This window comes from Neophocaena asiaeorientalis, unplaced genomic scaffold (genome assembly GCF_003031525.2).
Source record: "Neophocaena asiaeorientalis asiaeorientalis breed wild unplaced genomic scaffold, Neophocaena_asiaeorientalis_V1.1 scaffold388, whole genome shotgun sequence".
Classification (NCBI taxonomy): Eukaryota; Metazoa; Chordata; class Mammalia; order Artiodactyla; family Phocoenidae; genus Neophocaena; species Neophocaena asiaeorientalis.
In genome coordinates this window covers 2,304,124-2,318,172 of record NW_020172738.1, presented here as the reverse complement: position 1 = coordinate 2,318,172, position 14,049 = coordinate 2,304,124, and the positions used below count along the sequence as shown (strand labels likewise).

The following is a 14,049-nucleotide window of genomic DNA, read 5'->3' as shown; positions in this document are numbered from 1 at the left end:
CCTTATATCTCAGTAAATGCCCTCTAGAAAGTCCACGCGGAATCTCCCAGAGACCCAGGAAGGACCTTGCACACTCTGGAGCTGAAGGCTGGAGGTTCCAGTCCTGATGAGACCCTGCGACTGAGAATAATTCTACTGCTGGTCCTGTCTGCCACTCAGGGGAGGAGCAGAGCAAGGCTGGTCAGCAGTGGTTCCTCCACTAATGGAATGTCCAGTGGGGGGCAGTCATCTGAGCCCCTGGAGCAGAGGTTTTGAGGAGCCCCGGCAATACTTTCGGGAGACCTTCAAGGTCAGAATTGTTTTTATAATTAGATGTTCTTTGCCTTTTTTCGCTGTGTTGACTTTTGCACAGATGAAGCAACAGCCACGGCAGGTGAAAATTCTGGTGCCTCAGGACAAATCAAAGCGATGTCCCCAAACCTTAGAAGGTAGCATGGCATTCTTCACTACCACTTACTCAACATGGAAAAAAAAAGCCAGTTTCATGTAAGAATGTTCTTGATGAAACAGTTAAAATTATTAATTTAATTAAATTTCTACCCTTAAGGACACATCTTTTTAATAGCATATGTAAAAAACTGGGTAGAACATGTAAAGCAGTTTGCTGCATCTTGAAGTACCATGTTGTCTCCAGACTAATACTCAAGTGATTGTTTGAGTTGCAAGCTCACTGTAAAATTAAGTGAACCAAAATGTTCTAATTGTTTATGATATTATAAAATCAGGAGTAGAAGATCCACTCAAAACACAAGATAGCATAAGACATTTTATTACAACAGAGTATATGGTCTCAGACTCTATGTTACAACTAACCTTTAAGAAACTAGCCCTTGTTGAGTTTTGGTGTAGTATCAAAAGTGAATATCCAGGGCTTCCCTGGTGGCGCAGTGGTTGAGAGTCTGCCTGCCGATGCAGGGGACACGGGTTCGTGCCCCGGTCCGGGAAGATCCCACATCCCGCGAGGCGGCTGGGCCCGTGAGCCATGGCCGCTGTGCCGGCGCGTCTGGAGCCTGTGCTCCGCAACGGGAGAGGCCACAACAGTGAGAGGCCCGCGTACCGCAAAAAAAAAAAAAAAAAAAGTGAATATCCACAGATATCTCAAAAGACTGTTAAAATACTCCATCTTTTGCAGCTACAGATCTGTGTGAGGCTGGATTTTCTTCCTATGCTTCAACCAAAGCAACAAATCACGATTGACTGAATACAGAAGCAGGGATAAGAGCCCAGCTGTCCTTGATGGTGGAGGTGGGGGAGCAGGGAATAGGTAAAGGAGATTAAGAGGTATTGGGCTGGCCAAAAAGTTTGTTTGGGTTTCCTGTAAGATGTTAAGGAAATACCTGAACAAACTTTTTGGCCAACCCCAAACAAACCTCCAGTTATAAAATAAATAAGCTATGGGGATATAATATCCAGCATAAGAAATAAGGTCAATAATATTGTAATAACTTTGTATGGGGACAGATTCTTCCTACACTTATTATGGTGATCATTTCACGGTGTATGCAAATGTCAAACCACTATACAGTGTACCTGAAATTAACATAATACTGTACAACAAACATATTTCAGTTAAGAAAAAAATTTCAAAAGAACCTTTAAAAATAGAAAGCAATTGTTAACAAGATATAGATTGATGCTATTAAGAATGTTCCCTCTCAGCTTTCAATATAATACAATGAAGATACATACAAAAATATTAAGAAAGCACATGGAAAAGATAGTGAAAAAAAAATTTTTTTTTTTAAGAATCCAGCCATCTTTGATAAAGGTAGACATTAAAGAGATTTGCAAAAATGTACAATGATACCACTCACCTAATTTTTTTATTTGAAAAATATATTTATTTTTCATAAAAATATGTTATTTATGGTAATAGGTAATTGATTTATTGTGGGCTGCAGGAGAGACCCTCCCACGCTGAGCATTCAGACGACAAATTCCGTCACCAGCCTTACCCTCTGGTGCAGGCGTTTGGGCACATTCTGTCCTTCTCTTTTTTGCTCTTGTCATGACCTTTGTGTTCCTGGTTGAGTCGTCCTCCCTGTGAGTCACCTGCTCCGCCACGTGGAGCGTCGTTTGGATTCCATGCCCAGGTAAGGCTGCCCCTGGCCAAACAGTGATTTGTGAATAGTTTTTACTGGGGTCCCAGTGGCGCTCCTCCTCCCCTTGACAGTGACCTCCTTCTCACACTCCCAGTCCCCTCACTTTAAGATCTCTATACCCCTGTGCCTCACTTTTCTCCTCCTATTTCTCCGTAATTATATATTTTTTCTTGTGTACACCTTTCTTTCCCCCTCCCCCGCCCCCAAACTCACCATCTGCTCTCACTCTCTGTGCAACCTTTTGAAATCAATCAGATAAATCTGGGGGAATCCCAGAGCACTGGGGCTGATTTCCTGTTTCCTGGCTTGAGACCCCTGCTGCCAGAAAGTGCCACATCCAAGTAAACATGGCCAGATGCTCTGTTTTAGCAGAGGAGGAGTCTTGTAAAGCACTTTTCCAGGTTCCCTAGGGCCTGTGTGTGATACAGGAGACAGGAGAGATCCAGGGGTCCCTGGGTGCCTCTAGTAGGGAAAGTGAAAGGTATCAAAGAATTGAGAGGCAGGGGCCCTGCAGTGGGGAGTGAGGCTGGGACCTAGAGGATTTGCAATGCCAGGTGAGGGGTGGTGGTGTTAGCCTTAGGGTTCTCTTCTCCCTTTATTTTGCCAATGAATTTTATATCTGTATCTTTGGACCAGATTTTTTATTGAGTGTGCCAAATTGGCATACTGTGGGGAAATTAAGTTTCCTTGATTTCTCAGTGCTTCTGTAAAAAGCCCGAGCCTCCTGAGACACAAAAGTGTATACGGTATAAAGATAGGGGAAAGCAGCAAAAACAATGTTTTCTCTTTTCAGGAGGAGAGGATGGCTGTCCTAGTCCTGTGTATAAACAGGGCAGAAAATCCATCATTCTTTCTCCTGTGTCTGTAGGTTATAATCTGCCACTCACACAGAAAGATTTCATCAGCTCTCTTCTCCAGCCTGTGGGTCTGCGTGCGGGGGAAACGCTGCCGTGTCGAGCTGGTTGTGAACGACAGTAAAGAATTCTTTTCCCTGACCCAGGGGCTTTGTGCTTCTGCAATATTCACATATATAAAGAACATCACTCTGCAGGACGGGGTAATATCTCAGAGCCTCACAGTACTTGACGAAGCACATACCTGGCACACGTGCATAGAAGGTTAGCACTAATCTAGAAACGAGCAGGTCAAAAATTGAATTCTAAAAATTTCCTCCCAATATATTTGCATCCTTTCTCAGCAACGGCATCACCACTCACCCAGCCACTTAAGCCAGAACTTGAAGAGCAAGCGTTGATTTCTCTCTCTCATCCCCAGCTCCCAATTTACCAAGTCTTATCAACTCTACCTTCAACTGATCTCGAATAGACCCTCTTCTTCTATCTCCACTGCCAGATCTGAATCCAGGCTACTATCAACTCCCATGGCACCTGCCCTCACAAGAGGTTGCCCTGTTTCCGTTCTTTTCCAGTTCATTCTTTATGTAACACCAATATTGGTCTCGTCGTTTAAAATTGGATCATGTCACTTCACTGATTAGATCTCTTCAATGGCTCCCCATTGCATTTAGAATAAAATCCCACCTCCCACATCATGGCCGACAAGCATGAGCTGTCTCTAGCCTCCAGCCCCCTCTTGTGCTCTCATCTTACCTCTCGGGAGGCTTTTTTTCTGGTGTCTCTTCCTTGGGGTTAACCAGATACTTCTTTTTCTCTTCTTTCCTAAAAAGAAAAGACACAGATCATCTTTTATAGCTACAAACACTGATCTACTAACCTCATATGTCAACAATTTTTAGCTTTTACTTTGGGTCCTCAAGCCACAGTGGCCAGAAGGTCATTGGTGACCTTAGGTGATGCTGAAATTCTAAAGTGGCAGAGGAGAGAGAGAAGTGAAGAAATGGAGACAATAAGTTTAGGTAACTCATTTCTAGAAGTTTGGTTGTGAAACGGAGGGGAGAGCTATGGAGGCTGCTGAAGTGAGATGAAGATCAAGAGAAAGTTCCTTTTATGAACTGTGATAGGCTTGGGCATTGGTTAAATGAATGCCCTTGTGAGAGGGAGATGCTGAATTCTCAGGGAAGAGAAGGGACCATGGATACTGTCAGAAGAGGTGGAAGGATTGCCTTGGAGAAAAAGAAGGAGCTGGAAAGGAGAGGAAAGAAGCAGTTGGGGTTTGCAGGGTGGGAGCGGGAAGTGACGGAATTCCCATCTGATTTTTTCTATGAAACAGGAGGAAAGGTCATCTGTCATGCAAAAAAGGAGGCAGTGAGGCATCAGAGGTTTGGAAAAAATTGCTCAAGGTTTGAAAGGATTGTCACAGGAAGTGGAGCTGTGACACAGTGTAGAGGGATCATTTGTGCTGGAATTATGAAGACACAGTGGGTACGCACTGCTCAGCTGTGTGCCTGTCCCCAGCAGTGCCTGATTTCAAATGCAGTGTGCAGGAAGAAGACAACAGTTTCCTCAAACATCTGCCAGAGAGTTCTAGGAAAAGACAGAGAGGCAAGGCAGGTGAAGATAGCAGAAGGTTACTGAAACGATGGATCTTCAACTCTGAACTGGTAAGAAGGGTCATGAAAGAAATGCAGATGATGCATTGGAGAAGCAAAAGGCCAGTGGACTGGTCACCCAAATGAGATTGAAGGACAGCTGCAGAGGAAACAAATTGTAAGGAAGAAATTGGGGGGGGGATTTTTTAAATTAATTTTTATAGATTGGGCTGAGAAGGAGAGATCAGAAGTTGAGCAATAGTTATAGAAGGAGCAAATTTCAAGCATTAAATGTCAAAAAAAAAAAAAAAAGGAAATCTCAAATTAACTATTGGGAAGTTGAGCCAGGTTTAAATGATGAAAAGGCCTGCGGATCACCTTTGGGTTCGGGAGGGCAAGAATGGGTGGGGAGAAAAGGTCACTGGAAAGAAGCAGAAGAAGGATTTGAGAGGTCAGGATATTGGATGGGTCTGTTATCCACATGTACCTTGAAGATGTCCAGGATGATGGCAGGACTTGAAGTGACAGAAAGACTCTAAGTCAGCCTTGAGTTCTTCCAGGGAGCAGTGGGAAAGTCAAGAGATGATAGTGATGAAAAGGGAGTGAGCATTTCACTTGAATGGCTAAGCCTCAAAGGAGGGGACGGGGAGCAAGGGGCCGGGTGGGGCAGCGTGTAGCAAGGGGTGGCATCCAACCTGCCTTCAGCCATGGGGTGAGTGGTAGCAGAAAATATGCAGCCTTGTCTTAAGAGGAAGCAGAGTCCTCTTGGGGAACAAACTTTCAGTTAAAGAGGGAAGTGAGACTAACCCTATAAGAAGCTGTGTGTGTAGGAGACCTTGATGATGTCAGAACAAACAATTCCGATGGGTGCATATTTCAATAGCCATAAATGCCTTCTCGTTTCCCTATAATATTCATGAAGGCCTTAGAGGAAGACGCAGTGAATGGGAAACAAACTGTATTGGGCATGATGACTATAACCACCTAGTGGGTGCCTATGATAAGATGCAGCTCCAAATTCCCCCTCCTGAGGGCTTCAAGAGAAAGGCAATCCATACCTTTCTTGCTGGGAGGGGCCCTGGGTGCCTCTTGGAGCTCCTTTGGGTCACTGTGTTCAGAAGCGTCATCTCTTATCACTGACAAAAAACATATAATTCACTTTAGAACTGAGAACAGGCTGACGAGAAAGTGCTGAGGGAGATTGGTGGGAGAACCAGAGGGTGGAGAGCACCTGCAGCACAGGTCTGGGGACTCGTCAGGGTTCCCTGGGTCTGCCTTGGTTTGATCAACTTGTGATTCCTGCTACCTGTGTGATTATCACAGTGAACCAGGGAACAACTGCTCCGCAGAGGAGGGCTCCGTTTGAGCCCTTTGAAAAGGTTTCCCTTTCTAAGACTCTCAGCAGCTAGTGTGTGTGGTGATCTTGAATTCTGACGGCCACAATGAGGATGAATGCTTTTGCCACATGAAAAGTACATGCTATTGCTTGGACGTCTGTGATGCGATCTTTCTAAACTGCTGTATCGGTGATTATTTCATCTCGAGAAATAGTGAAGGAGGTTAAGTGCCTTATGTATTTCCACCTATTTGCTGTCGAAGAAAGCAGGGGTCAGCTTGTACTTGCCAGCACTTGTTAGCAGCAAGAACATACAAAGTTCCTCTAGCTTTTGCTGCACGAAGAAAGACAGAAGGACTTGAAGCCATGACAGATAAAGACCCATCTCACAAAAGGCAGTCACTTCCTTGTTCACACAAGGCTGTGAGATCTGTCTCAAATTCCATCTTACATAGGAATAGCTAACTGAGGCAGCTAGCAAGCAGTCGTTAGACTTTAAAAATGATTTGTTTCATTTCAAATTATTTAAATATCTTAAAAATCCAAATGATGTACAAATGACGAGGGTTGAATGTGAAAGTTCCCCCAGTCAGGGTGAGGGCTGGGAGTGAGGACTGTCCATGTCTGAGCACCAATTCATTGTCTCTGTTTGCTTTGCATTTTGATGCAGCAGTTTGGACATCTGCCTTCTTGAAGTGGCCTCAGAGAGTGGCTGAGTCAAATAGTCCTGCCATGACTCAGCCCCTTGTCCTTTCCCCAGGGTTCCCACCACATTGCCTCCTGGCAGATGAATGTTCTCCCTCTGTAGACCCCTTAGTGGTGTTTGGAGTCCAGGTCATGATACTGAGCAGGACACTGTGGGGCTCGTGGGCACAAAAGCCTTTCCGTGTCCTCCCCATTTCTTGAGTATAGGAAATAGGCTTCATTCAGCCTCCATGACCTTTCCTGAGTTCCAACCAGCAGGTTCAAACAGATGCTAATTAGGGAAGGGAGGGGATGTGGAGACAAGGGAGGACCGGGTGAAAGAAACAATAGTGCAGCCTTGGGGCAGGGTCCTGGTTCCCCCTCAAGGGATACACATAAGGGTAGCTTTGAGCTGTTTTGCCGAAACCCCCACCAGGTGGAAGAAGTTAACAGGATGCTGCCCACAACCACGTAGACCCCAGACCGGTTGAAGCCAGAAGGTTGATGATGCTGACTCCCACTTACCACCAACCAATCAGAAGAACGTCCACGAGTGATCACGCCCCCTTTGAACTATTACTATGAAACTTCTCACTACCCCCTCCAAGTTGGGACACACAGTTTTGAGGGCACTAACTTGCTGTGGCCCCCTTTGCCTGGCAAAGCAATAAAACTATTCTTTTCTGCTTCACCCCAAACTCTGTCTCTGAGATATAACTCGATGTCTGGGTATAGAGGCTGGATTTGGCTTCACTTGGGCAAGTACTAATGGGGCTCCTGTCCCCTCGCCCTCAGTGCCACCTCCCGGTCCACCTTTCCCAGACCTGTCTCCCTCACCCTTCCCAGGGACTCTCTCTCCCTCTCCAAGCTCCTGAGGACGGGGTGAGCAGCATGAGCTGGGCCAAGATGGTGATGGAGAGCAGAGAGGAGAGCCCTGAGCCCGGATGACCCAAATGGCTTCTCTTCGTGGTAGATGCGAAAGCTAACATGAGCCTAAGTTGTCCAAATCAAGATTACCTGGCACGGGGCCTGATGGAGCGCAGGACATCTCTTGAGTGTCTTCCTTATCTTTTATTTGGGGGATCAGGTTGTCACTGGACACTGAGCAGAGGAAGAAAAGGAATTTCAGATCCGAGGACCCAAGAGCAGGAACCAGAAGTGGGAGGAACAAGAACAATCTCTTCCAGCAGGTAACAATGTTGGGCCAACCAAGCACCAAGGTCCCTCGAGGGTGGGGTAGAGGGGGACAGGGAACAATTATTTCCTTTCTTTTTTTTCTTTTTTGGTTGTGTTGTGTGGCTTGCAGAATCTTAGTTCCCCCAAAAGGGATCGAACCTGGGCCCATTGCAGTGAAAGTGCCAAGTCTTAACCACTGGACTGCCAGGGAATTCCCCAATCATTTCCTTTCAGTCACTTACTAATTTAATAACACAGGCACTTTTTTTTTTCCTTTGAAAATCTAGAGGATGGACTCTTTCATTGTTACTGGCTTCTGGTTATGCTAACCTTATTTGGATGGTACTTTTTAGATGGGTGGAGAAAACATCCGGACCAAATAGGGCCCTTTATTCTCGGTATTGGAGAGCTCAGAACCCATGATACCATTTTTGACAGCGGCCAATAATATTCCACATTTACATTTAATGTAATCAAAGTCCTTTATCCTGATGGTTGGGGGAGATAAATGACACAATTTTAGAAGCTAATCAGGTCCAGCAACCTTTAAACATTTTATCATCTTTTCTAATAATTTTGATAACCTCCAAACCATATAAAAATGACTATGGTTGAAACTGAAAGGTCCCTGTAATCAGAGGGTGAGCAGTCAGTAAGCACTGAGGGCGGGTGTGTTGCACAAGTTACTTTCCAGTTCAGAACAGTGTGTTTTGAGTGTTGGTTTGACAGGGCTCTTGGACGTGATAGCATCAAAGTGGCTGTGATGGCATCCCTGACAAGAGGTCCTGAGCCGTGCGTCGGCCCCTCTCTCGTTTTTTTCCTTGTCACTCCCAGTTCTTTTTCCTGGGGCTCCTGCCACAGCCCTCTTGGCTTGTAGGTGTGTGTCCTCCCTTCACAGCCACCTTGAGCTGGGCAAGTCGGCCCCAAGCAACACTGCCTGAACAGGAATGGGGTAGCTTGGGCGTCTCTTGTGAATTTTCATCACTTATTTGGGATATCAAGTTGTCATTGGTCATTGAAGACAAGAAGAAAAATCACAGGTTACAGGGACAGGGTGTCAGGGAGGAGAGTGGAAAAAATGTCAGGGGCAGGCAGAGTACCAAGGGCCAAAGGGCAGAGGGTTGGGCTGTTCAAGGGATGAGAAGCAGGTGTTCTGGGTTCTGGGGCTTACCCAGGCCCCTGGCAGTGCCCACATCCTTCTTGGAAAGAGCTGTGTATGGTGGTGCATGCATGGGAAGGAGTAGATCAAAAAGACAGGACCCTGAGGTTCTGGGGCCACAGGCACCCTAGGCTGGGGCTGCACAGGTGTTGGACAGGGTCTGTTTCTCACCTGGAGTGAGCCTTCCTTCCTGGATGATTCCGGGGAGAGCCACGGTGAGGTCAGCAGGGCTGGGATGCTCGTGCAGGATCTCAGCGCTGGGCTGGGCAGGTGCTCCGGGCTCGCTGACACTGGGTGAGCAGGGTGGGCGGCTCGATGGGGGGTGTTGGCAGGTGGGCAGCGGCAGCAGTGCCCAGACGGAGCTCCTTCCTGCTGGGTTGGCTGCGGCTTCTAGAGGAATCGTTGTGATTCTGCCCCACCCTCCGTTGGAAGTGACAACTGGGATTGGCGAAGGATCACACATTAGTACCTCGGAATTATTTGGAGAAGGGGATTTCTTTATACTTGACATTCAATAGGACAAGGGCATGGAGTCTGTCACTCTCTCACAGGTGCGCAGAACTGAGTCATCATCATCATCGACCGTTTGTGGCCCCTTTAGATTTTCTTTCTTCAATTTGAACATTTAGTGCTATAACACCTGCTTCTAACCTCTGATCTCATACCAGAGTGGTTTCACACATGAAGTTGAGATTGACTTTGTACCCAGGGATTTATTTTCTTTAGTTTTGGCTTCAGAATTTAGACAATTACGTACAATGTTATAATGTTAAATGTCATCCTTGTTTTAAGAAATAAATATCTCACACCTCCCTGGAGCAAATAAGAGACAATATAAATTCCTTTGCACAGTGTATCAGGACCTCTATATTCTGGTTTCTGCTCATTTCTGCAGACTCGGTTTCCATGTCTTCTCACCTTGCACCCTGTGATCTGGCCACACCAAACTTCTCTCCCATCCCCAATACCCCAGGCCCTGGGCTTTCTGCATGCCATTCCCCTGCAAGGCCAGGGTCGGGTTTCTTTTATGATTCTACTCTATTTATTTCAGAAGTAAAGTTGTCTCAAGCAGTGAACAAAAAGAGGAAAGTAAGGCCAGATTTTGGAGAGGGTCCTAGAGCAAAATCGCAGAGTTGGATCCAGAAAGATGCTTGAACTCAGCCAGGCCAGGGGTGTGGGGTGGGTTGGAGGTACATATCAGTGTGTGGGTCCCTCTGACTCTTAGATTTACTTAGCCTGGCCTTTGAGCACATATTTCTCCCAGCACTGCCCTGATCCTGCCAAGAGCTCAGGCCCACGTGCAGCTGTGCCTTCTCTTTTGCTGCTCCCTTAGCTCAAGGAATCATTTCTCCCTTTGAGGAGGAGCCTCTTAATGGGAAAATATCAAAGACCAGATGAAGAGCCATCAACAGTGGTGACTCCACTAATAAGAATGTCACAATTCAGTGTGATCTCCTGGTCCTTCCCTTGTTGTTCTCGGATAAATGAACCACGTACTTTGACTCAACTAAGTGATTTTACTGCCTGCTCCTCTTACTCTTGCTACTTTCTTCCCAGCAATGTCACTGCTCTTTTTATACTCCTTTACTTATTCAGCTCTTTCTCTTTCCTCAAGGAACTTCATTCTCTACTTCTTTCTCATACTCTCTCTTTCTATCTCTATGTCCACAGTTCCCCTTCCTTCCTCTTTAGCTACCTTTCTTCCCTCCTCTAGCTTTACAATCTGTCCTCCAGCTGTCCTAGTTTAAAATAGTGACCATAATCTTGGAACCTGATTAGGAGACCCAAGTAGGACTCTTGGCTCTGCACTTAACAGACAAGTAACTTTGGGAAAGTTCTTTTGAGCCTTAATTTCCTTATGTGTCGTATGGGGATAATAATGATTTCAAGGATTGTTTTAAAGATAACATAAGATAATCATATAAAGTGCCTAGGATAATGCCTGGCACATAGTAAGCACTCAAAAAACAAACAAACAAACAAAAACCAAACCAAAACAAACCAACAACAAGGACCTACTGTGTAGCACAGGGAACTATACTCAATATCTTACAACAATCTATAATGGAAAAGAATCTGAATATATATATATATATATATATGTATATATATATATCTGAGTCACTTTGCTGTACACCTGAGGCTAACACAACATTGTATATCAACCATACTTCAAAAAAAAAGATACTTATTATTATCCATCCCTATCCATTTCTCTTCCTCTCTAGCTCTCCTTGTCTTTCTGCCAGACTTGGTCTCTGTCACTTTATGCATTCCCTTCCCTAGAGACTGTCCAGTATGCTAAATTGTACAATTTCCCCCCAACTCATAGAACAGGTAAGACAGAAATGTTTGTGTCCTCTAGAAATTCATCTTAAAGAACCAGGGCCAGGGGCTGCTTTTCCTGTCACACTTGTGAGAGAGAATGGTCCATCTCTTCCCAAAGAGAAAGTGGGCAGTTCAAGTGCATGTTCCACAAGGCAGAAAACCAGCCCAAACTTTTAGCGTAGCAACTTCTATCATGTTTCTACAGCCCCAACGTTATTCAAGAAGCCTCATACCCCTTTTGAAGCTCTTGAGGGTCGTCATCAAGTTGGGGTATTCACTCAGGTTTATTCGGCTGAACAACGTCTCCAGAAATGACAGACTAAACGTATTCTCCAGTTGAGTGAGGATGTTGTACACGACCCTGGATACAGGGACCATATTTCTATAGGCTTCCAGAGATTCCTTTAAAAGCGAAGTAAGGGATTATTATAAATGGTTATAAAACGGAATGGAGATTTATTACACACTTGTGGTTTTCTAAGCTGTAAGAAAGTGATTCTGCTCTCTTAAGAAGGAATTTAGTGCAAAATGTCAATAGTAAAATTCTCTAACGTAGAGAAATCACAGTTCCACATGTTTACTTTTGGAGCTTCATATATATATATGGATGGTCACAGGAATTCAGCATTCTTGAAAATAAGGTTCTTGTGAACCTTATTCTAGGTATATTTGAGGGAAGAGAGAAATGTTAAGGAAGGAAAGTGGAGTCAAAGGCTGCTACTGTGTAATTCTCCAAGGCTTTGGGCAGGACTCTCCAGCAATGGACCTAAGAGTTGGTCACAAGTGGCAATTCTGTGGATTGCTTGTCAGCCTCTGCTCTCTCTTTCCATCTCTCTTGGACTTGAAATGGCCTAAATGGGAAATCAGAGAAGTCCTCCTGATGAGAGGTTGGCCAAAAGGAGAAACATGGCAGGAGAGAATCAACTACAAAATACTTATTGAGAAATGACTAGGCTCAGTGAGCTCATCCTAGGGTACCTAGCAACAGGTAAGACCAGTGTGGTGCTACCTGTGTTGGCGGAGAGGCACTGTCAGGTGGAGAAGACGGGCATTAAATAATAAACACAAATTTAAAAAATACTCAGTTCCTATTGATAGCAGTGTTATGAAGGGAAAGCATGGATTGCTATGGGGAAGAATAATGAGGGGGTCTTAATTAGATGAGTGGGCCAAGGACCCTCTCTGAGGAGTGACATCTGAGTTATATGAAAAAGGGTTGGATCCAAACAGGCCAAGACTGGGGGAAGATTGTTCTACCAGTGCTAGCACTTTTCTGGGCTTGGGGCTCAGGAAACGCTTTAAACAACCAAAATTATATGAAAAGAGTGCCATTTCTGTCCACATAGCCATATCTCCCACTGCCTGTCTTGCTTCACCTCAGAATGGACTGTGGGTCACAAGCTCTTAAGCGTTGAGATGGTACCCTTAGTGGGTTGAATGGTGCCTTCTCATATCCAAAGATATGTCCACTTGAAACCTGTGAAAGTGACCTTATTTGGAAAAAGGGTCTTTGCAGATGTAATTAAGGATCTTGGGATGAGACCATCCTGGATTACGGTGGGCCCTAAATCACAGGGACGAGTGTCCTTGTAAGGGAAGAGAAAGGGAGAAGACACAGAGAGGAGAAGGCAGTGTAGAGATGGAAACAGCGAGTTAAGTGATGTTTCCGTGAGCCAGGTTTACCACGGATTGCTGGCACCACCAGAAGACAGGAGAAAGTCTCGAGAAGGAATCAACCCAGTCAACACCTTGAGTTTGGACTTCTAGCCTCCAGAACTGTGAGAGAACACATTTCCTTGTTTTAAGCCATCTGGTGTGAGGTCACCTACCCTGGACACCTTCTTTCCCTGGTAATGACCATTTTTGTCTGGAACTTCCAAATTCTAAAAGCCCTGGGGTCTTGTGGTTTGAGACCTCAATGATCCGGCATTCTTGGTGGGGGCTGGGTTGCCACGGCAAAGCGGTCAATGTGACTTACCTGGTACAGTCTCTCGGTGATGAAGAAGTTGTCTCGGAGACCTTCAAAGAAGGGAAATGGCTTGTTTATGGCATAAGCAATCTCCAGCTTCTGATGTATAAAGTGCTGTAGAAGAACCTCTTTCAAGGTCCTGGTCATGGTGAATCTCCTACGGAAGAGGCACAAGAAGAAAAGAGAAGCAAAGACTTTGAGGAGTTAGGGGAGCTGCTCTCCGTGTTGTACAGCATCTCGAGACAGGCATCCTGGTCCCAACGGCATCCCTTAGCAGTCTGAAAAGCCGCATCTGCCAAAAAGACTCATGGGTATAGGAAGCAGTGACAGTGCCCAGCAACAACAGAAGCTGAAAGTGACCCACAATGTGACATTGAAATCCCAAAGGGGCTGCTGGTACTAAATAGAGCTACTATTTACCGTGTGCTTCCTGCATGCCAGACTGTGTACCTTTAAGGGTTTCACATGCAGTAACTTATTTGATCTTCACAAAACCCTTTCAGTCTGGATTGCACCTATTTATATTGTCAAGGACGCTGAGACAGAGAGAGGTTTAATAACTCGCCCTAAGTTGCAAAACTTGGAAGTGGTAGAGAGAGACGAATTCCAATTTTCTGGTTCCAGGCGTGTAGTCTTAAATACTATGGTCTGTGGCTACATTGAGCTGAGCTAACCAAGATTGCCGGGACTCAGTTTAAGTATACACTAGCAATGCTCACACAAAAGGGAATGCTCAAAGACGAGTAGGAAGATGGAAACCTGATAATATTTAGAAACTTTATTAAGCCACCTACAATCTCTGACACGCAAACAGGCCTGACATAAATAAGGACATGAAGGATGTGA

General features: G+C 45.2%; 1 protein-coding gene across 6 annotated transcripts in view; it reads right to left on the bottom strand.

The window, feature by feature from the left end:
• SP110 (SP110 nuclear body protein) overlaps positions 1 to 14,049 on the bottom strand; it is a 38,646-nt gene that overhangs the window by 22,837 nt on the left and 1,760 nt on the right. For 4 of the 6 annotated variants that reach the window (XR_003002630.1, XM_024740560.1, XM_024740561.1 and 1 more), the window contains exons 2-9: positions 13,213 to 13,360; positions 11,468 to 11,636; positions 9,078 to 9,344; positions 7,589 to 7,672; positions 5,610 to 5,687; positions 3,713 to 3,781; positions 2,990 to 3,115; positions 1,956 to 2,105 (exon numbers count right to left, since the gene is read on the bottom strand). Coding sequence is in view for 5 of the 6 variants with exons in the window: in XM_024740560.1 (XP_024596328.1) it covers positions 1,956 to 2,105; positions 2,990 to 3,115; positions 3,713 to 3,781; positions 5,610 to 5,687; positions 7,589 to 7,672; positions 9,078 to 9,344; positions 11,468 to 11,636; positions 13,213 to 13,350 (1,081 nt within the window). In the remaining variant the exon portion in view is untranslated. The remainder of the gene's footprint in view (positions 1 to 1,955; positions 2,106 to 2,989; positions 3,116 to 3,712; positions 3,782 to 5,609; positions 5,688 to 7,588; positions 7,673 to 9,077; positions 9,345 to 11,467; positions 11,637 to 13,212; positions 13,361 to 14,049) is intronic. The other 2 variants (XM_024740562.1, XM_024740563.1) reach the window with 2 other exon arrangements.